The 23,488-nt window shown below is 48.3% G+C and overlaps 1 protein-coding gene across 1 annotated transcript in view; it reads right to left on the reverse strand.

Moving 5' to 3' along the window:
• Window positions 1-23,488, reverse strand: part of Dnmt1 (DNA methyltransferase 1) — a 51,608-nt gene that overhangs the window by 13,618 nt on the left and 14,502 nt on the right. Inside the window, 18 exon segments of the mRNA XM_059267406.1 lie at window positions 1,458-1,599; window positions 1,736-1,833; window positions 3,891-4,074; window positions 4,164-4,351; window positions 4,852-5,003; window positions 5,693-5,785; window positions 6,217-6,335; window positions 7,942-8,048; window positions 8,124-8,204; window positions 8,297-8,342; window positions 8,623-8,660; window positions 12,720-12,798; window positions 14,086-14,126; window positions 16,252-16,339; window positions 18,926-18,963; window positions 20,833-20,911; window positions 21,275-21,306; window positions 22,275-22,347. Coding sequence (XP_059123389.1) covers window positions 1,458-1,599; window positions 1,736-1,833; window positions 3,891-4,074; window positions 4,164-4,351; window positions 4,852-5,003; window positions 5,693-5,785; window positions 6,217-6,335; window positions 7,942-8,048; window positions 8,124-8,204; window positions 8,297-8,342; window positions 8,623-8,660; window positions 12,720-12,798; window positions 14,086-14,126; window positions 16,252-16,339; window positions 18,926-18,963; window positions 20,833-20,911; window positions 21,275-21,306; window positions 22,275-22,347 — 1,678 coding nt within the window.

Here is a 23,488-nt window from a genome sequence, read left to right on the forward strand (position 1 = left end):
TCCCAGCAACCCCACAGGAGTGAAAGCATGACGTACAAGTCATGAGGGCCAACAAGCTGGCTCAGCGGGCAAACCAGTTTTGCCACTAACTGTGACCTGAGTTTATTCTCTGGAACCTACAACAAGGAGAATGGAGAGAAGTGACTCACGCTGTGGCATGTGTGTGCATTTACAAATAAATGTAATAAAATTAAGAAAAGCTAGGTATATTACAATGGCACATACCTTTAATCCTACACTGGAGGTAGAGGCAGGCCTACACTGAGGTCCAGGCCAGCCAAAGCTACACAGTAAAACCCTAAGTCAAAGATAAAAGGCATGAGCTGCTGGACTGGTAGCACATGCCTATAATCCTAACACCTGAAAGGCAAAAAAAAAAAGTTTCCAGGTCAGCACCTAGAGATGCTCAGCAGTGAAAAGTATTTTTTGTTGTTTCACAGACCATGAGTTCAGTTCCTAGCACCCACAGTGGCTCACAACCATCCATAACTCCAGTTCCAGGGGATTCTTTACCTTCTTCTGACCTCTGTGGACACTTAGGCACACACGTAGTGCATGTACATACATGTAAACAAATCTATATAATAAAAGAATTAATAAAAACAAAAAATAAGCTCTAACCCAACCTGGGCTAAACAGTGAGAGCATATCTCTAAAACAAAACAAAAAACACTGCTTCTGAATGAAGCCTTTCTGTGTATAGCCTTGGCTGTCCTAGAACTTGCTCTGTAGACCAGGCTGGCCTCGAACTCAGATCTGCCTGTTTCCTGCCTCCTGAGTGTTGGTATTAGAGTGCATCACCACTGCCGGCTTAAATTGTTTTTAATTTTTGTTTGTTTTTCGAGACAGAGTCTCTGTATACCCCTAGATGTCCTAGAAGTCACTTTGTAGACCAGGCTGGCCTCAAACTCAGAGATACTCCTGAGTACTGAGATTAAAGATTTGCACCACCACAGTGCAGCAATAAATTATTTCTATTAAGCTGCGTGTGGTGTTACATGCCTTTAATCCCAGTGCTCTGGAGGCAGAGGCAGGTTGATCTAGCCTGGTCTACATAAGGAGTTCCAGGACAGTGAGAGCCTACAGAGAGCTTATAGAGAAACCTGTCTCAAAAAACTAAAATAAAACAACAACAACAAAAATCAAACCTGGACATGGTGGCACATGACTGTAATTTTAGCACTTGGGAGGTGGAAATGGAGCAGTGTAAAGTATACAAGTATATGGGCTGCCTGGGCTACAGAGGCAGCTCAGGCCTTACCAGTGAGGGGCTGGGGTATGGTTCAGTTGTAGAGCTCTAGCCTAGAGTGCCTGAGGCCTTGCACTCTACTCCTAAGTATCAAGAAAATGGAGGGAATGGGACAGCAGCTCTCCTCACAGGTGAGCCAGCTGTTTGCTGGCTGCAGGCAGGGCTCAAGAGGCAGGCAGCATGAAGAGGACGGGATCTCACCTTCAACGGGGTGCCCCAGCCAGGAGATACGGTCTTTGTTCTGCTTCTTCTTCTTCCCTTGGTGCATCTTCTTGGGTGACGGCACCTCTGGGATGTAATCGTCAACTTCTTCGTCATCATCTGCCTCCTTCACAGCCAAGTTAGGACACCTGTAGAACACACAATGCAGTCAACCCCAGGGAAAAGCGTCCTGTAAGTTCCACACCATGTCGCCACAGGACACTGCACAGTACACTTGCCTCAGCACCCTGGCTTGTTCTCAGAACAGAACACAGTGTAGCCTACCTCCTCTTGAGGCAAGCCTGTTTGCTCCGTCCAGTGCCACCAAACTTAACCATATCCTTGCAGGCCTTGCACTTCCCACACTCAGGCTGCTGACAGACCTGAAAAATATTAAAAAGGATCGATCAACCAGCCATTCATAACTAGAAACTTTTTTGTTTGGTTTTCTTTTCTGAGACGAAGTCTCTCTAGATAGCCCTGGCTGTCTTAGAATTCACTACGCAGACCAGGCTGGCCTCAAACTCAGATTTACCTGCCCCTGCAGATGAGTGCTGGGAATTAAAGGTGTGTGTCACCACACTCAGCCCAGGAACTTTCAAAAATATGCATGCTCAGGGCCAGTGAAATGTCTCAAGGGGTAAAGGCGCTTGGTGCCAAACCTCCTAAGCTTAGTTCGATGCCCAAGACGCACAGCAAGGTAGAAAACCAGCTCCACAAAGTCACTCAGACCTCCACACGTGCACACTGCAGCCTGTGCACACATCCTCACCAATAAAGGTTCTTTTGGTGGTTTGTTGTTGATGTTGTTGTTTTTCAAGACAGGGTTTCTCTGTAGCTTTGGCGCCTTTCCTGGAGCTCACTCTATAGCCCAGGCTGGCCTCTGCCTCCAAATGCTGGGATTAAAGGCATGCGCCACCACTGCCTGGCTCACTAATAAAGTTTTTCAAGTGTGAAAACATACTGCATCTGTGCTGAGCACTTAAGACTTTTCCCACCCATTCCCTAAGCAACACAGCTTGGCAACCACACAGACTTAGCTTGTATTAGTCATGTCAAGTCATCCAGCTGACTCAGGGTCCACGGCAACACTGTACTCTTAGAAGGGGCCTGAGAAGCTGAGTATTAGGAGGTACACAGGGTGCTGAGTGCACCCTAGAAACTCACAAGCAGCTCTGTTGAGGTGTTAGAGTTATCAGTGTCCCCACCTGTCACCGAAGAGTCGGGGGGTGGGGGTGGGGGTGGGGAATAGCTACTAATAAAACATAACAAGAGCATGAGAACAAGGTAACCAAAAGGGCTACCAAGCACCTAGATTCCCTGTTCAAAAAAAAAACAAAAAACCACAAAACCACTTTAAAGGGAATTAACATTAGATACAAGGACACTGAGAAAAAGTCAAGGTTGGTGAGGACAGGGCATCCTGAGAAAAGGACATGAGAAAAGGACAGACACTACTGCGGGCATGGGGACCATCCAGGTTCTGTTGCACACAGTCAAAACAGTAAATTGCAAAAATACACCTGAGCTGTGTCACGGGGTTAGGGTGACTTCCTCTAAAGAAAATCCCAGCTGTCCCTTTCGTGCTAAGAACAGCAGTAAGAGTCTCCTCTCAGAGCTCTCAGGATGCCCAAGTCCCTTTTACAGCCTGAGACAAGGTGCGCCCTGTAAGCTGGTGTCAGGACACACTGACATCACAGGGCTGGGCCTGGCACCACATAGCTGGATGCCCAGCTCTTGGGAGGCGGAAGGACCACCAGCAGTTTCAGGACAGTCTACGTAGCCGCCTCATGTGCACATACAAGCCATGTTTAGTATATAAATTCATTTCCTAATTTCCCAAACATGGTCTCCTGTGGCCCAGGCTGACCTCGAACTCACTATGTAACTGAGGATGACCTTTGAAATCCTGGTCCTCCTGCCTCCACTTCTCAAGTGCCTGGATCAAGGCTTGTGCCTCCAGCTTAACCACATTGAGGTGTTTTTTTTTTTTGTTTTTTTTTTTTTTGGTTTTGTTTTGTTTTAATGTGACACAGGTTGATTCCAAGGTCATCTATGTAAAAAGTATTCACAAGAGCCAGGCATGGAGGCACAGGTCTGTAACTCCAGCTCTTGGAAGAATGAGGTAGGATAGAGACTTCCAGGCCAGCCTGAGCTAGACAATACCCAAGTCACATCAAAAGGCCTTCTGCAGCCACAAATCTAAGCCGAGAGAAACTTGTACTTCTGTAGAATTCCAGAGTGTAAAGTGGCTCCGGCTCTGAGGTCAGGACATGGAAACAAAGCGAACATCTCTCAGGAAACCAGGTTATGTAGCCAAGGGCATCACCCACAACAAAGGCCCTGGACACTCTTGTTGACTTCAACCCCATTTGTCCTGCAAGACAGGCTGCTTCTCAAGAGTACTGACGCCCCCACATCTAAGGCTCCCCCTCCTCACCTCACAGACGCCACACCGGCGGCGCTTGAAGGCGTTCTCCTTTTCGTCCTTGTCGTCCTTCTCAATCTGCTCCGAGAAGAAAGTGTCAAAGATCTGGTAGACCAGCTTGGTGGTGGTGGCTTTGGTGGGCCCTTTGTCCTTCTCCTTCGCAGAGTGTCTGAGGTTGTGGCGTCTCTCCGCTCGCCTGGGAGATGGCCACCGTTTTAGAGAACCAGACACAGAGACTGCCTTCTCTGGGCTCAGGCACCCATCTGACTCTTGTTCCACCCTTACCTCTGTCCCAGGGTGACCCCGGCCAACTGGATCAGGGCTCTCATGCAGGGAGTCAAGAAGATGGGCGTCTCATCACTGTCCTTGGCATCATCGTAACTCTCTACCTGGTTCACCACAAACTGGGCATGGCGCAGGAGGGAGTCCTCCGTGAACCGGTTCAAGTTAAGGGCAGAAGGGGGGACAGTGGTCTTTGGGGGGAAAAAAAGACAAAAGGTCAGATGTTTCTAGTATTTTGCCTCCTTGTAATGCTGTAGGAGGGGGACCCTAGTATCTCATGTATGCTAGGCAAACAATGTACCACAAGTCTCACACCCTCAGGCCCTGCTGGGGACCCTAGGCAGGGGCTCTACAACTGAGCCACACCCCAGGCCTGTTGCATTAATCTTCTGTCAAAACTCTTCTAGTGGTAGCGAAAGGCTCTGAATCTGAATGCAGTTTTCTTTTCTTTTCTTTTTTCTTTTTTTTTTTTTTTCCGAGACAGGGTTTCTCTGTGTAGCTTTGCGCCTTTCCTGGAACTCACTTTGGAGACCAGGCTGGCCTCGAACTCACAGAGATCCGCCTGGCTCTGCCTCCCAGTGCTGGGATTAAAGGCGTGTGCCACCACCGCCCGGCTTGAATGCAGTTTTCTATAGCATCACCCATGCTATATGTATGTGGATCCAAACCTTCATAAAGGTAAAGCTCTCACCTCAATCTTATTTATTAGGTCTTCATAGACAGCGTGAGGATTGCCTTGCAGGAACTCAACCACAATCTTGCTGATGTAAATTTTCTCCTGCATCAGACCAAATATTGGTGCATAGTCTGGGCTGGGTTCCATCAGAATGTATTCTGCAAATGCTAGAAAGAACGCATGGCGTGGTTTCAGAGATCAGTCCAGTTAGGGTGACTATTAGCAGTGCTGTCCTCCTGCACACGTGCCCTTCATGCAGGTGGCCGCTTGGTTGTTTAGTGGGGTCTTGTCATATTGCTAGCCCCAAACTCCTGAGAAGCTAGGACAGCAGGGATCTGCTATGTCCAGCAGGTAATACATTTAAAGCTGTTTCTGGGCCAGTGAAAAGGCTCAGCAGATAAGGGCACTTTGCTACAAGTTTGACAATCTGAGTTTTATCCCAGGGATTCACATAGTAGAGGGAGAGAATCAACTCCTATAAGTTGTCCTGACCCTACACACATGCTGTGGTGCAAACACTCACTGAATAAATATAAAAAAAAAATTAAGGCCATCTCAATCTGATGGCCTCCAGGCTGAGCACAGTATGCGTCTCCCATGCTTCCAGAACAACCTAAAATTAAAAACTCTACAACCTAACCCACAACTTCTCCACTGAGCCTGCTGGAGCCAGACGGAAATGAGTCAGCTGAGATTTGGACCCATCTGAATTGTAAACACTGACTGTCATACAACCGGAGGATCATGATAACAGAGGTCACCAGGTCCTCCCCGTGCCTTATGAGACCCCCTCTAAGGGGGACCAAGCCCAGACAGGCAGAGGTTCCAGGACACCTGTTACTGGGCAGATACTCACACGTGCTAAAGCCAATGAGCGCCTTCTCACCACCATCAAAGCCAGTGATCCACCACTCATTGATTGGCCCAAGGTTTTTGCAATTGACACCACCTGTGAAAAAAATGTCTCTTGATAACAGACAAAACACAATGATTCACCGGGTGGTGGTGGCGCACGCCTTTAATCCCAGTACTCGGGAGGCAGAGGCAGACAACCTCTGTGAGTTCGAGGCCAGCCTGGTCTATAGTTCCAGGACAGGCTCCAAAGCTACACAGAGAAACCCTGTCTCGAAAACTGCCCCCCCCCCCCCCCCCAACAACAACAAAAAACCCACAATGACTCACAACTCTTACCCCAGCCAGAAAACACAGCCAGCATGCTGCCTCTCTTCAGGGTCACTTTGCTCAGTTAATGGCAGAACTTTGAGTTCTCCCCTTGAAGTAGTACCCGCCCCCCATGGGATATCTTGCTTCCTAAATTTTGCTTGCTTCTTTAAATAAAGAACCCTTGAACATTGCACATACCTGGACTATTCCACATACCTTCCACAGATGGATTATCGTCATAAATTGCTTTGGCACAACCAGAAAAGTAGAGTTCAACGTTCTTCTCAATAAGACCAGTGTCAACAGGACACAGGTGACCTCGACTGCAATACACACTACACGGGCAACAAACATCACTTTACCACCCAGCCCAGCACAGAGGGCCATAAACCACTGTCCGACTCCAGGTACCCAGACAAAGTGAGGGTTCTGGACTCAGCAATGCCCATCCCAACAGTGTCTCACTCTCCCTCTTGTATGACAAGTACACATACTGAGGTCAGAGGATTCCCCTGATGTTGAATTATAACTGGTTGGTTGTGAGCTGCCTACATAGGTATCAGGAACTGGAGTTGACTGCCGAGTCATCTCTCCAGACTAAAAAGAAATGGAGTACCAGGCTTGATCCTGCATAGGGCATGTTTCCACCAGCCATACTCAGCCAAGGGCTGCATGCCCTCAGCCATCTCCACCCCCACCAGGAAGGAGGCTATATAATTGAGTGAAGGAGGATGCCACAGTGGGATTCACAGCTGACTGCTATCTACAAGCAATCTTCAACTGGCCCCTCAGATCTACTGCCTATTAGGGCCTACCCCTGTACATCACTGGCAGACAGTATCCTTTATGGGAATCAATGTTCCAGTGGTAGGAAGAAAGATGGCCACCATCAACTTGCAGGGAATACTGCCACAGCCACACCCAGGGATCTTCACTCAAGAAACTCCAGCCCACGGTGGGTTCAACATCTAGGAGCACCCAGGAAAAATGCCTATTGGGATGCCAATATGTGCTCCTGAGGGGACCCTTCTATCATATACAACCCAGAAGGACTTGTGTGTCCCAGCCCCATCCATCTGGCCCTGGTTCTCCACCAACCACTCTGCCCATGCCCAGTGCAGGATTGGTAACCTCTGAGAGCTCTCACTGGTTTTCTGTGACCAGAAAAGCAAGGGTCTGAGGTGCTATGTCTGTGGAACTGGCACACTGCACAGAGCTGGTCATTGTGTGAGCAAAGGGATAAGTTTCAGAATGGCATGACCTAGAGATTTAACATGTGAAGTTGCACCAACCACAAAGCAGCAAACAAATCTGGGGGCGTGGCTCGAGTGCAGGAGGCCTTATGTTCTATCCCCAGCACTGTGAAGAAGTACTAGAACAGCAACAAAGCTAGGCTCAGAGCCAGAAGCAGGTGGATCTGAGTTTGAGTCTAGCCGGATCAATTTACAAAGTTCTAGCCAGGGATACATAGTTCTAGTTTTGTTTTTCTGTTTGTTGTTTGTTTTAAATTAAGCTTAGTGGTGCACACTAGAATAACGGGAGGAAGTTCACAGTCAGCTGGGGGACAGTTAAGAACCCTGTCTCAAAAACCAAAACCAGGGCCGGAAATGCGGCTCAGCTTTGAAGTGCCTGCCTGACATAAGTGAAGCTCTAGGTTGAATCCTCAGAGCACTATACAATCTGGGAGTGTTAGCACAAGAAGGCCAGGAGTTCAAGGTCATCCTTGACTACCTATCAAGTTGGAGGCGGGCCCAGGCTGCAAAACAAAACGCCAGAAAAGCCAACAAACAGCAATAACAAAATGTATCCTTGTGGCTGAAGTCTACCCAACCTTAACTGGCTTGCTGGTGTTGTTAAAAGGAGAGCAGCTTGAGGGGCCCTGTGGTGAGGACAATCCTTGGATGCCCACCACAGGACATGACCACAGAACACGGCGGTTACCTGAAGCAGGTCACCCTGTGCTGGGGAGAGGAATCAATGCATTCTCCAGACGAATTGGAATCATAGATGGACAGTTTCTCACTGACCAACATTTGGAGTTCCTCCACCTGAAGGACAGGGGACAGTGAGACATGGTCATACCAGGAGGCAGGGATAAAGGGTAAGGCAGAGCGTGGACTCACAGCATCCGAAGGGTGCTGCTGGTACTTCAGATCAGGGTCATCCAGGTACTGGCCGCACTGGGGGCACCGTGGCAGGTCTATCTGTGGGAAGGACAGGTACGGCCTCAGGGCAGCCCTCCAGCATCTGGGAACTGCTGTACTGCGGCTGGCCAAGTGCCTGGAGGTGCCCTTACCTTTGGGTTCATGGCTGTTTTGGTTCGAGCCGCCTTTTTCTCCGCTCTGGAAGGAAGCACAAGGTTTTTGGGTATTTCATCAAATTAGAAGACACTACCATCGGCCCTCCACTACCTCTTCCTAAGCCACCACCGTGCAGGCTGGTGCCAATAACCACAGTGACTGTCAGGGTACTGAGGTTGGCCGGCAGAAGCAGCGTACCCTCGCCTCCACTCCAGTCCCACCGAAAGCTAAGGCTGCTGTGGCAGTCCGCTAACGGCCACCTCTCCCCACTCTGTCTAGAACTGACACAGCATCAGCTGCTCTGTAAGGAAAAAGCACTTACGGTTCTCTGGGTGCCATTTTTTTCCGTCTCTTCTCCTCCTAAACAAGAGAAAGAGGAACAGAGTCAGGACATCTCAGGCCTGGATGGCACTAAGAACTTCCAATACTGCTGGGCAGCGGTGGCACACGCCTTTAATCTCTGCACTCAGGAGGCTGAAGCAGGTGGATTTGAGATTGAGGCCAGCCTGGTCTACAGAGCGAGTTCCAGGACAGCCAGGCCTACACAGAGAAACCCTGTCTCAAATAACAAAACCAAACAACCCTACCCCCAAAACCAAAACCTTCCTATTGTGACTGTCACAAAACTCAGGGAGAAAGCTGGTTAAGAGCAGGTAATGAGGCCCAAATCACTCCAATGTCCGAATTCCATGAAAAGCCTGCTCTAAACCCAGTGCTCAGAAGCCTAAGGCAGGAGGACCATGAGTAAGAGTCTCGCCAAGTATCCCAGATTGACCTCCATCTAACAAACAAACAACAAACACCCCAGTGTGAATGCATTAGGAAGCAGGGCAACTAGAGAGGTGCAGTTTAACAAGGCCCTAACAGTGAGGCCCTGACCTGAAAGATATGCCATTTTTATAGGAAGGAGGACACCAGAGCCCAGTCTCTCCTTGTACTGCCCAAAGCCACATGAGGATACAGCAACATCCAAGTGGTCAGGGAACCAGAACAGCCTCTCCAGTAGCTAACTGTGGGGTCCTCCTAAACATGGACCTCTTGGAGTCACGAGTTTCAAAGATACAGGTATCACTGGAGATGCCTATCACAGGCAGCCTGAGCAAAGCAACATATAGAATTACTTCAATTTAAAATGACTCAGTGAACTCAAAAAAGTCAAGTTGCCACTTTATGTTTGAGACAGGCTCTCACTATGTAGCCCCAGCTGGCCTGGAAATAAGTCCCTATGTAGACCAGGCTGGCCTCAAACTGAAGAGATCTGCCTGTCTTTTGCCTCTTGAGTATGGGGTTGTGGCTACTGTGCAGGTCCTAATGAGCCACAGATTTAGAATGGCAACTGTGAGCAGTAGAGGAGCTGGAGTAAACACTGGTGCCCCCTCCCCCCATACAGTCAAACCTGTTGGATCCAAAGCCTAACACTTCCCCGATCCCTAAGCACCCTAGCTCCAGAGGCACTGACAATCTGGGTTATGATTTTCACAGAAGCATTTGGAGGCAGCACTAACTACTCAAACACCTAAATGTGTCCTTTGTTTAGGAAATGTGGTGGGTTAGTTGGTGTGTACGCTTCAAACTCACCTCTCACGAAACTGTCTTCAATTAAATAATTTTTCCCTAAAATTGTCTGGCTATGTAGCCCAGGCTGACATTGAATTCTAGATCCTTCTGCCTTAGCCTCCTGATGCTGGGATTATAGGTATGAGCCACAATGCCCTGCTTCCTCTGTGCCGTCTTTAAGTTCGAATTAGGACCTATACAAGAGAATGTGCTGTGAGTGTCAGATGGCACTGGGTGGTCAGCACAGGAGCTGACACGTGATCCACCAAGTGTTGTTATGTACCTGTGTGTCTCAGCTATGTAGTCCTAACTTGTGGAAGGCAGTCTGGTCCCCAGGTTCTGGATCTGGCCAGCCCTGTTTCACGCTGATGCTGGGCTGTTGGCTGTTTTCAGGAATTTGGGAGGTGGCACTACACTTCTTGTGGCATCATCTGGACAGTGGACCAGGGGTCATGGGTAGGTCCCCCCAGCTGACCTGGAGCTCACTATGACCTCAAACTTAAAGTAACCCTGCCTTTGTCCCCGGCTGCTCTGAAGGCAGGCGTGCCTCCACCAGGCCTGGCTTCCTCTCAACTTTTCACCTTCTTTCCATCTGCAGCGCTGGGTATGGAGTCCAGAGCCATGCACAGGCGGCATGGCCACCAGAGTGGCCTCACTAGCAACTCTACAGAGGTTTGACCCCAGACACCTACGATCTCAAGAGTGAGAAAATGACCATGGCTCAAGCTGCCAAGACGGGCTATACATAAAGATAGTAGTTTCAGATGAATTCCCATAAACAAGCAAAGGAGGGAGTCGGCTCCTGCCCTCAGCAGCTCCTGCTCAGTTTTAGGTAACACTAAGACATTAGGTGGAGCAAGTATGGTGGCTCATGTCTATATCCCAGCAGTCAGTAGACTGACACAGGGGACTGAGGTAAACCTGGACTACAGAATTAAGACTTCATTTCAAAAAACCAAAAAGAATAAAAACACTGGGTTAGAATCGACAATGTGGCTCAGCAGCAGAGCACTTGCTTAGCAGACACCAAGACTTGGCTTTCAGCCCCACACTTAAAGACAGACGATACGAGAGGCTGAAAGGATAGACAGTACCCTGGACAGATGAAGTCCACAGTGCCTAAGCCTGGGCTAAAAATCTCCTCACAAGGGGCCACTGGCTCACCACAGCTCCAGAGTTCCTAGAGAGCAGCCAACAGCTAGAAACAGGCCAGAGAAGACAGCTAGGAAGCTGGGAACCACAGGACACTTTCCACAAATGAGAGTCTATGCTGAGAACGTCTACATCATTTGTAACAAAACTGAGCCTCATAACGATGTTTTGATCAGCTATGGGCCATACAGATGACAGTGATACATGATCTGCGACCATCTAGCAACTCCATGGCATCTCTTGTTAACTACATGCAATGACTTACTTGTTAGGGACAAAGTTACCTAGTAACTACTTTCCTGGAGCATATTCAGGTCAATAGGTAGCATGTAATTGCATACAGTCTAGATTCCCCCGGCCCCACCACCCCAAGGCAGGGTCTCCCGATGTAGCCCTGGCTGTCCTGAAACTTGCTCTGTAGACCAGGCTGACCTCAAACTCAGATCCAGCTGCCTCTCTGCCTTCCGAATGCTGAAATCAAAGGCAGGCGCCACCACTGCCCAGCTTTTTTTTTTTTTTTTTTAAAGATTTATTTATTTATTATGTATACAGCATGTATGACCAGAAGAGGGCACCAGACCTTATTACAGATGGTTGTGAGCCACCATGTGGTTGCTGGGAATTGAACTCAGGACCTCTGGAAGAGCAGTCAGTGCTCTTAACCTCTGAGCCATCTCTCCAGCCCCCGCTTTTTTTTTTTTTAAACATAGTCTAGATCTTAATGTGGATCATAGTTTGATGCTATAAAAAACAGCAGACAGGAAGCAAATTGACATGACACACGCCTGTGTCCAACACTGGGGGTGCCAGGCTATGTTTACAAGGAGATCTTGTCTCAATAAAAATAAACCCCCGGGCCAGCGGTAGCACACGCCTTTAATCCCAGCACTCGGGAGGCAGAGCCAGGAGGATCTCTGTGAGTTTGAGGCCAGCTTGGGCTACCAAGTGAGTTCCAGGAAAGGTACAAAGCTACACAGAGAAACCCTGTCTCGAAAAACCAAAAAAAAAAAAAAAAAAAAAAAAAAAAGACCCTGAAAGACTAGGACTGGAGTAGACTAGATATGTGCTGGTGTTTTATTCACTGTGGTATTGTGATTCTATTCAGAGCAAGTTCTTCCCTCTTAGAAATTTTAAAATTACATTTGTCTATCTTGTGTGTGTATGTAAATTGTGTAGGTGTGCATGTGCCACGATATGCATGTAACAACCAGAAGATGACTTCTGGAGTTTGAAGTCAGCCTGGCCTACACAGGGAGATCCTGACTCAGAAAAAATAAAAAATAAAAAATAAAAAATAAATAAAAAATGACTAAAAGTGAGGCTGAAGAGTTGCCTCCGTGGTTAAGAATATTGGCCATTCCTTCAGAGGACCCAGGTACAGGTCCTAGTGCCCACAGCCAGCTCCAGGTGATCTGATACCCTCTGGTTTCTGTGAGCACTGCATGAACACGGTATACACACATACACACAAGCAAAACACCCATACACGTACAGTAATTTTGTTTGTTTGGTTTTTCAAGACAGGGTTTCTCTGTGCAACAACAGCCCTGGCTGTCCTGGAACTCACTCTGTAGACCAAGCCAGCTGTGAACTCACAGAGATTCTCCTGCTTCTGTGCTGGGATTAAAGGTGTGCGCCATCACCGCCGTTTTTTGTTTTGTTTTGTTTTTTAAGTTAAGGAACAGAAGAGCCGATGCTCTTCTTACTTACCCGTTCATCTTCATCTCTGTCCTCAGGAGCCTCTGGAGTCAAATCCTCCAACTCTTCCTTGGGTCTCCGTTTGGTGGCCCTGTGAACAAGGAACACGCCAAACGTTACCTCTGAAAAACTAGCTCCAGCACACCCATTCTGAAAATGACAATGAACATCCCTATCAAAGAGCAAAGCACTGGCAGTTGAGACAGCTCAGGACCTACAGCACCTTACAAGTCTTAAGGCCCCAAGTTTGATCTCCAGCATCCATGTAAAGCTGGCACAGCAGGCACAGGCCTGGAACCCCACTGTGGAGATGTGGAAACAGGAGGGTCCCTGTAGCTTACGGGCCAGCTAGTACAACCGCCATTTGTGAGCTTCAGGGTCGAGGGCGAGAGGTCCCGGGTGTCAACCTCTTGACTATACACAAACACACACAAAGCAAACACTGCCATGCATGGTAACTCACACTTGCAATCCCAATACTTAAAAGGCTTTGAAGTTCTAAGATCATGAGTTCTAGGCTGGCATGAGCAACACAATGAGACCTTGCTTCAAAAGACCCAGTCAGGGACATAGCTCAGTGGTAAAGCGCCTGGTAGTGTAAGATTCTCTGTACTGAAGAAACAAAAAAGCAAGAGGCTGGAGAGATGGCTCAGTACTTGAGTGCTTGCTACTTTTCCAGAGGACCCAAGTTCAGTTCCCAGCACCCACAACAGTAAGCTTACACCACCAGCCTGTGACTCCAGCTCCAAGAAATCTCACAGCCTCTTCTGGCCTTTGAGGGCACCTCATGCAAGTAACCAACTCAGACATGTATACATAAATAAATCTTTAAAAAATCCAGGGGTCTGGAGAGTTGTTAAAAGCACTGGCTGCTCTTCCAGAGGACCAAAGTTCTACTCCCAGCACTCACACGGTGTCTCACAACTGTCTATAACTCCAGTTGCAGAAGCTCTGAGGGCACTATATACACACACAGTGCACAAACATACAAGCAGGCAGAATACCCATACACAAATTTTAACAAGTCTAGGTATGGTGGTACACACCTGTAATCTCAGCCCAGGCAAGGTGGAGGAGGCAGAGGATCAGGAACTCAAAGTCAGCACGGGCTCCATGAGACACAGTTGAACACTCCCAACCCCCAAATCCAACAGTCATGAAGACTCTGAAGGCAGGATTCCTTCTGAAAGAAGGTCTGCAGATGGCCCAGGGGACTCCCACAGTTTCCTGAGCTAGGTGATGAAGCAGAGCCACACACAGCTGAGCAGGTGTAGCCTGCCCCCCAGCCTGTCCTATTCTCTGTCGGCTCCATAACTCTCCCTAGCAGAGCCTTTATGAGTTGACAGGACAGCAAGGCACAAGCACTTTTGACACTTACAGGTCTTTGGGTTGACTTCTGGGCCTGAGCCTTCTTTTATCCTGACAGCAGACACGGAGAGGAGGGAAACAGCAGCATTACTTCCAAGGTTCAGCAGGTGACTGCAAGCTCAAGTGTGTGGAGTCAGCATCCTGGTTCTGAACACCAGGAGACGTTCTCTCCTAGGACCAGATGCTAAGACTGTACCCCCATTCCCCCAATTCCACAAATCAGCAGGCACTAAAGAACTGTCTAAACTAAAGAACTTTGTCACCTAACACTTGGAGGAAAAGCAGGAGGCCTCTTTTTTTGTCCAAGTCAACAGGGACCTTGCCAAAAACAAAACAAAAAAACCCCCAAACCACAGCTGATTGTGGTGATACCCACCTTTAATCCCATCACTTGGGAGGCAGAAGCAGGTCAGTCGGCAGAGTGAGTTCTAGGCCAGCCAGGACTACATAGTAAGACCCTGTCTCAAAACACTACAACGGGCTGGGACTCAGTGGGCCAAGTGCCTGCCAAGCATGCACGGTGTCCTGGGTTCTACCCTCAGCTCAGTATGGACAAGGAGTGGTGGCAAAGACTTGTGATCCCGGCACTAGGGGCTGGAGTCGGGGGTAGGAGAACTGAGAGTTCAACGTGACCCTTGGCTACATAGTGAGACTGTTTAAAACAGAACAAAAAGCAAACCAGAAAGCACACATCTAGCAGTTTCTGAGCTTGTAGAGTGTACCTCACTGATAAGCCCATCTAGAATGAGTGGGTCTATGCAACCGGTGTGAACCTCAGCCCTCCCTTTCCACAAGGCAGCTGTGAGGCACTCTGGGCTGGGGACACAGGAGCTTAAGGCCACTCTGGTCCCATATCAAAAACCCATCCCAAACTAAGAGCTCAGCCAACAAGATGACTCGGCACTTGCAGACAAGCCTGACTGACAATCTCAGGGCTCCATACGGTGGACAAAAACCAATTACTACAAGCTGTCCTCTTCATGTCTACGTGTACCCACACACATAAAAAAATAAGACGGAACACAAACCAAAGCTCCCTGACTTGAGGCAAGCACTGCTCATGACCCACTGGCATTTGAGCAAAGAAGTGAAAGGCCTGGAAACATCACCACACCCTGGGGTGGTGCCAGAGTGTCACCTGTGGCTTGCTCTCACAGGCCAGCAGGGAGTGAGAATACTACACTGGCTCAGGCTCCACTCTCTAATCTCAATGGGGGGAAACCAGATGGACATTTCCCAGGCATCTCCTAAGGTGGAGACCTCACCTACGGCCCTAGAGCTCCATAAAGCAGGAATCCAGACTGAGCACTGTACCCTATCAGAGGCCTTGGCACCCCAGGCAATGAGTCTTCCGTGTCCCTGAGATTCAACCAATCACAGATGCAAGAGGCTCAGAAAACCGTCCTCAGCCCATACAGACTGTCCTTGTCCTGTTCCCTAAACAATACTGTAACAGTAAAGTAAACAGCATTCACAGAGTACTAGGCAACACATGCACTAGAGGGGATCTATGGACCCAGGCAAACACTGGGCTGTTCACACAACCTCATCATATTTTACTGAATGAAGAGAATCCTCTAACTGTATGCTTTGGCTTCACAGGGAAGATTTTGGTTGTTTTGAGACAGTCTCCAATATCCTAGGCTGGCCTTGATCCTCTTTTTTTTTTTTGAGCCGAGGACCGAACCCAGGGCCTTGTGCTTGCTAGGCAAGCGCTCTACCACTGAGCTAAATCCCCAACCCCATTGATCCTCATCTTTAGCTAAGGAGATAAAACTCCTGCTCCTGCCTCTACCCTACTGGTGCTCAAGTTATAGGGGTGTACCATTTTGCCAGCCTTGTTTTAGGTTGTGAGGGTGCTCAGTTGAGCAAGTAGAGGCGGGAAGAGGGAGAGTCAAGAATTGATCGTAAGACTTAAGGGAGCAGACTTGGTGAACAACTCAAGGCTTGAACTCTAGGTGGACCAGGTCTCTAAAGAAGTAGGCTTCACATGCACCTTGGTCCAGGCAAACAGGCTCAGACATGCAGTGACAACCAACATCCAAGGGAAACCCGGCAAATCTGTACAAGTAACACGTGGGATAGATTCTGCACCCAGAACCCTGCCCAGCACCATCTCTGCCAATCCAGTAGGAGCACACAGACAAGGCCCATTTAAGATAAATAAGGACTCTGCCTTTGCTTCTTCATCAACGTCCATTTCCTTGTGGGTTCCTGGTCTTGCTTCTCTGCCTGGCTCCTCCCTTGATCTCTGCCTCGGTGTTCTGCCACATAAACAAAAAACAAAAAACTCACACATGAACAGTGGTGGGACAAGGCTCTGGACACGATCCAATCAGTCAAAAGGAGGGTTTAAGTGACCTCTCCTGCAGAACTCAAGGATGGGACATCTTTGCTATCCTTCACATGTTGATCCTTTATATTCCGTATTTTTGCAGAACTGGGGCTCGAACCTATCGCGTCATGAACTGATGACAAGTACTCAATGGGGACTCACCAGATGGCTGAACAGATAGAAGGACTTGACACAAAGCTGATCTGAGTTCAGTCCCCACAACCCACCATGGGAGGTGTGGACTGAAGCCCCAGAGCTGTCCTCTTACCTCTGCGGGCAACCTGCAGCATGAGTACTTTCAAATACACTTGTGTGCACACTCACAAGCGTCCTGGGTCTACGAGCCACACCCTCAGTTCTTCAGATGAATGACAATCAGAAATGCCAGAGATTAAGACAGAATCACCAGCAGGCCTCCACTGGCAATCTGGGGCCTGGAAGGACCATCTGTACCTGCCCTGTGAACACTGTTGAGACGAACTGAGTGGAGTATGGCCAAAATCAGAAAGCACAGAGGCTGGCCTCACACAGGGGTCCAACTGTCCCTTACTCTCCAGCAGTCTCACCCGTGGGTCAGATACTTGGCTGTCCTCTGGACCTTCAATATTTACATCAGTCAAGTGGGTATTAACAGAAGCTTAAAAAAAAAAAACAAACAAACAAAAAAAAAAAACAAAAAAAAAACCCACTATCTCCGAGGCTGGGAAAACAGCTCGGATAAGGACGGAAGTTTCGATTGCCCGGCTCACTATGTAAATACTGGCAGTGTAGGCCCAGCATGACAATCCACCTGTGGTTCCAGTCTTTAGAAGGCTGTGACAGGGAAGCCCCGGAGCAAGGTGGCTCATTAAGACTGGTCCTGGCGGGCGGTGGTGGCGCACGCCTTTAATCCCAGCATTCGGGAGGCAGAGCCAGGTGGATCTCCGTGAGTTCGAGGCCAGCCTGGGCTACCAAGTGAGTTCCAGGAAAAGGTGCAAAGCTACACAGAGAAACCCTGTCTCGAAAAACCAAAAAAAAAAAAAAAAAAAAAAAAAAAAGACTGGTCCTACCAGTGACCCCTGGACTCAACTGAGAGCTCCTGCCTGATTGAATAGGTGCAAAAAGGAAGACACTTATGTCAGCCTCTGGCTACTACACCTATCTACACACACATGCCCACACATAAGACACATGACAAAGGAGAAAAAAAATAAAGGTTTATCTCTATTTGGATGTGGTGGGACAGGCCTGCAATCCCTGCATTCCAGATGCTGAGGCAGGAAGATCAAGTCTGGGACCAGCCTGGGATACATAGGAGACCCTATCTATTAAAACACCCAAACTGCCGGGCGGTGGTGGTGGAGCACACCTTTAATCCCAGCACTCAAAAGGCAGAGCAAGGTGGATCTCTGAGTTTGAGGCCAGCCTAGTCTACAGAGCGAGATCCAGGACCGGCACCAAAACTACACAGAGAAACCCTGTCTTGAAAAACCAAAAATTAAAATTAAAACATCCAAACAAAATCACAATAAATATCAAGAGACCAGCACTACCCGTCTGTGCCTTTCCGCTGTCACAGAATGTGCTCAGATGAAGTAAGTCAGGGACAATTAAGTCGGCCCACTGTCCCTGCCAGGATCAGCTGTAGGTTAGCAGGCCTTGGGTGAGCTCGATGAATGCCTATCTTCAAGCTGCTAAACTTTGGGGCAATCAGCCAGCACTCTGACTACAAGCTAACTTATATAACCACTCAGAGCCACATTACTGAAGGCAGTGTGACCACTGAGGCAAGGCCTGAGTCAGGAGAAGGTCACAGGCTACTATGATGTCAGTCTTCCCTGGAGTAGTCCTGGCTGGCCCACCTCGGCCTCTCCTGTGTTAGGATGCAAGGTGTGCACCACAATGCTCCTATTTCTTTTTTTTTAGAGACAGTGTCTCACTCTGCAGCTCAGGCTGATCTCACATTCATGGCAACCTTCCCGCCTCAGCCTCCAGCCTCCCAAGACGAAATTACGGATGTGTGTCCCCTGCCCAGGCCCAGCTTTGACTTTAGTTATCTGTATAACGTGAGTGTACACAGAAGACAACTTTAGGATGCATCTCTTCTCATCTTGTAGGTTCCAGGGATTGAACTCAAGTTGTCAGACTTGTGCACCAAGCACTTTACTGGGTAAGGCATCTCACTGGGCCTCGGTCTGGTTTTCATTATATTAATAATATTTTATGTGGATGGGTGTTATGCCAGCATGTATTAGAGGCCAGAAGAGGGTATCTGATCCCCTGGGATCTGGAGTTAAAGGTAGTTAGTTAGTTGTTAGCTTCCATGTGATTATCAGGAACAGAACCCAGGTCCTTTGGAAGAGTACTAGTGTTCTTAATAGCTGAGTCATCTCTCCAGCCTGCCTTGTTCTGGCTTTTCTCAGAACTTTCTATAGACTACAAAATACAATAGTGCTCAGTATCAGACCCTCATTCACAACTACGATATGACAACTGAGCATCATTACAGGGAATAGAGGCATCCAGCTGCACTTACAGTTCTCTGGTTTGACCACGAAGTCTCCTGTCATGTTCCTAAAAGAGAATAAAAGAGTTAATAAAAAAAACCCGTCTGGTCTACACAGTCAGCCAGATATACATATGTACATAGTGAGACACTGGACCACCCAGAAAAAATTCCCCCATTTGTCCTGAATTAACAGACCTGCAATAATCCTACTAGATTCTAGTTAGTGAGGTTGGTAAGGTGGTGGACACTTACCAAGGCCACTGTTCTGGGTGGCTCTCCGTGGAGCCTGGACCCACACCTGGACCCATCTTACTCTGAGGGGCCACACCCAGACTCTAAGTTGTTTTCTCTCAACCCTCACATTAAGCCCACATTAAAGTATCTTTATTAAACTCCAATTCTGCTTCCTTAAAAAATAAAAGCCAGGGGTTAGGGATTTAGCTCAGTGGTAGAGCGCTTGCCTAGCAAGCGCAAGGCCCTGGGTTCAGTCCTCAGCTCCGAGAGGGAAAAATATATAAAATAAAATAAAAGCCAGCCAGGCAGTGGTGGCGCACGCCTTTAATCCCAGCACTCGGGAGGCAGAGCCAGGTGGATCTCTGTGAGTTCAAGACCAGCCTGGTCTACAGAGCGAGTTCCAGGAAAGGCCCAAAGCTACACAGAGAAACCCTGTCTCGACAAACCAAAAATAAATAAATAAAAAATAAAATAAAATAAAATAAAAAATAAAAAAAATAAAAGCCCAGCTGGGCAGGGGTGGCGCACGCCTTTAATCCCAGTCCTCAGGAGGCAGAGGCAGATGGATCTTTGTGAATTTGAGGCCAGCCTGGTCTACAGAACAAGTTCCAGTACAACCGAGGCTTCACAGAGAAACCCTGTCTCAGAAAAAAACAAAGTAAAATAAAATAAACAACAACAACAACTGTCTTTTCTTTTGGTGGAGTCAGCAGACAGCAGAGACATTCTTATGAGACAAACCCTGGGGGCAGAGAAAGAAAAACTAAAGCAAATCCTGGGCTGGGGAGCCGCTGCAGCACACACAGAAAGTCAAGGTTTTAAAAGGGCTAAGGAACTATCTCAGCAAGTAAAAAGCCGCCATGCAGGCCTCACAGCCTGAGTTGGAGTTCCCTGAACACAGGAAAGCCAAAGCCAGAGCCAGTGAGATGGCTCAGGGCTGAAGGCCCTTGCCATCTAGCCTGATGACCCGAGTTTGGTATCTGGGGTCCACGAGATGAAAGAGAACCCCTAAAAGCTATTTTTTGATACCCACATGTGTGGGCCCACAGACACAAATAGATACAAAAACCAATTTTTTTGGTTTTGTTTTTTGCTTTTTCAGATAGTCTCATGTAGCCCAGACTGGCCTTGAACTTGCCATGAAGCAAAGGATGACCTCCACTTGCCAAGTACTAGGAGTATAAGTGTGCCTGGAAATGTTGTGTTGTTCCTAGGTATGATAAAACCCAAGGCTGCATGTATGCCAGGCAAGTACTCCAACGAATCTCTATCCCCCGGCCTTTATATAAAAACAAACAAAAAACTGCCCGTGTCTTACTGCTGAACAAAGTACCTGTGGTCAGAACCTTCCCTGTCCCCTGCAGGGCTGGCTTGAGGGAATGAGCTGACCTCATCTCAGCCAGGGGCAACGTCAGACAGGTTTGCTTACTTAGGACACTGCGGATGGACCCACAGCCTCAAGCATGCTACACCAACACTCTGCACTGAGCTAGGACCCAGGCCAGGATGGCAGCTTTGTATCTGGATGGTGCTATGGAACCTCCAGCACTTCCTATGCTCAAAAAGGAGACCTCCATCAAGACCTAGTCCAGGCTTCCTGCTCAGCCGACACTCACTGCTGTCCTGCTCTCCTCACCTCCACCTCATTCTAGGAGCCAGAGAGACAGGCTCAAAGAAAGAAGACTGTGAAGCCGCTTTACCTGTTCACCTGGCTCTTCCTGACACAGTATGGTTCCCGGTGTTTCTCTTTCTGGTTCCACTTCAGAAACTCCAGCACCACTGTTAGGCAAAGTAGAACATCACAAAGGCAGGACCCAAGCAGCCAAGTCCCCAGAAGCAGCTTCACGAGCCCAGCTTCCTACACTAAGAGCAATCACCATCCCAGGACCGTGACAGTCAAGTATTCTCACCACCGAATATTGAGGGAGATCTTTCCACCCAGGCCTCATACCAGGAGACCTCAACTCATTCTGTGATGAGGGAGAATTCTACATGAATTGAAAGATTAATACTTTGCTCCCAAATTCATCATCCTTAACAGGTTTATAGCTGCTAAGAAAACTTACCACAGAACTCCTTTTAGCTTTCAGAAAGTAATCTCTATAATTGAGACAAACCAAAGGAGATTATAAGGATTCTTACCACACTGTGCCTTTAACTCTGCGTCTCTTATCCTGGGCAGAGGGAGGAATAGAGAACAAGACAATGTTGGTTTGAAAGGCAGATCAGGAGTTGGGGATTGAGCTCAGTGGTAGAGCGCTTGCCTAGCAAGCACAAGGCCCTGGGTTCGTTCCTGGGAGGCGGGTCAGATCAACCCCCCAAACACAAGTTAAACAGGGTGGGTAGAGCCCGGTATGCTAGCCGACACATGCAACCCAGCAATTAGGCAACTGAAGCCAGCCTCAGTTATAGCTTCAGAACAGCCTGGATTACAGTGACATCCTGTCTCAAAAGAGGGGAGTAGGATGCATGGAGATGGTGTAGTCACTAAGAGTGCATTTTGCTCTTCCAGAGGACCAGAATTCAGTTCCCAGGACCCCTGTCAACTACCCAAGTTACTCCACCCCCAGTAACTAGCTCTAGGGATCTGGTACCTCTGGCTTCCTTGAGCATCTGCATGCATGTGTACATACCCCCACACAAAACCACAAAGATACACATAAAAATCCCAACCAGCTGGGATAGTAGTGCAAACTTGTCATTCTAGCACTTGGGAGGTGGAGGCAGGAAGACCAAGAGTTCAAGGCCAGGCTCAAGTATACACAGTTCAAGCCCAGCCTGGGCTACACAATACTGTCTTAATATAGTTTCATCTATCAAACACAGGGACCCTGTGTGCAGTTCAGTGGAACAGGGCTTCCATGGGTGAAGCCCTAAATTTGATCCCAACACTGAAAAAATAAATAGAACTCTGCCTCCCGATGCCTTCAGGCAAGAACTACAGCATCAGCTGTTATATAGGACTCCAGCCTGCTGGGCTGCCCTGCCATTTCAAACCCATCAGGCTCTAGCATGAGCTCTGTCCTCCCTCTAACCCACATACTCTGAACACCCCTACTACGAGGAGTCTGTTTAGACAGACCACCCTTGCTCACCCTTGCCAACAAACACAAAGTGTCCAGAGTCAACAGGATTGGCCCACCTGGTCCTTCTCTGCAACAGACTCGTCTGAGATTCTCTCTTCAGCTTCTTCCTTGGGTTTCCGTTTAGTGGGGCTGTCACACAGTGAGGAGACTGTTAGTTCTGAGACGCACCCCCACATACATACCAGCCATCCAGCGGCCTTCAATAACTTCCCTTCTTTCACAGAAGAACCTCTTAAAGGCACAGGTTATCTTCCCTGCCAGGAAGGGCCCATCTTTCCAGGACTGAAAGAAGTTTTTTTTAAATTAATGGTTACATGTATTATTTTAAATTATGTGTGTCATGTGCTCTTGGAGGATAGAAGAGTGTTAGGTTCCCTGGAGCTGGAGTTACTGGCAGCTGTGAACACCAGTGCTCACATCCACACACACACACACAAATTTTTTTTTTTTTTTTTTTTTTGGTTTTTTGAGACAGTTTCTCTGTGTAGCTTTGGAGCCTTTCCTGGACCTCACTCTGTAGACCAGGCTGGCCTCGAACTCACAGAGATCCACCTGGCTCTGCCTCCCGAGTGCTGGGATTAAAGGTGGGTGCCACCACCGCCTGACTCATATATTTGTTTTTAAACACAAATTTTTAGACTTAATTTCATGTATCCGAGTGCTTTTCCTGCATTTGTGCCTATGCACCACATTGTATAGTGCCTGCAGAAGTCAGAAGAGGGTGTCAGGTCCCCTGGAACTGGAGTGACCAATGGTTGTGAGCCACCAGGTGCTGGGCCCTGAACCCAGGTCCTCTGCAAGAGCAGGTGCGCTTCAGCACTGCCATCCCTGCAGCACCACATATATTCCTACACACTCACAGTGTGTATGTGATGTGTATGCGTTTGCAACATGTATATGTTTGTAATGTGGTCACCCATTTGGGATTGGGCGAAGCTGCTCTTGGCTTTATTTTTTGAGACAGTCTCACTGAACATGGAGCTCACCGGCTTACCAGCTTGGCTAGACTCTCTGGCCAGCCAGGGCCCAGAATCTGCCTGTGTCTGCCCCCTCTGTGCTAAGATTGCAGACATGCACTGGCATTCTGGCTTTTAACATGGGTGTTAGGGATCTGAAGACAGGTTCTTGTGCTTGCAGAACAAGCAAGCACTTTGCCTTCTAGGTCATCTCATTGTCTCCAGCTTCACACTTTGACAGTGTGTGACTGTTTCGTTTGCATGTCTGTCTGCACTGTGTGCCTGGTGCCTGGACAGGCCAGAAAAGGACATCA

This window comes from Peromyscus eremicus, chromosome 7 (genome assembly GCF_949786415.1).
Source record: "Peromyscus eremicus chromosome 7, PerEre_H2_v1, whole genome shotgun sequence".
Taxonomy (NCBI): Eukaryota; Metazoa; Chordata; class Mammalia; order Rodentia; family Cricetidae; genus Peromyscus; species Peromyscus eremicus.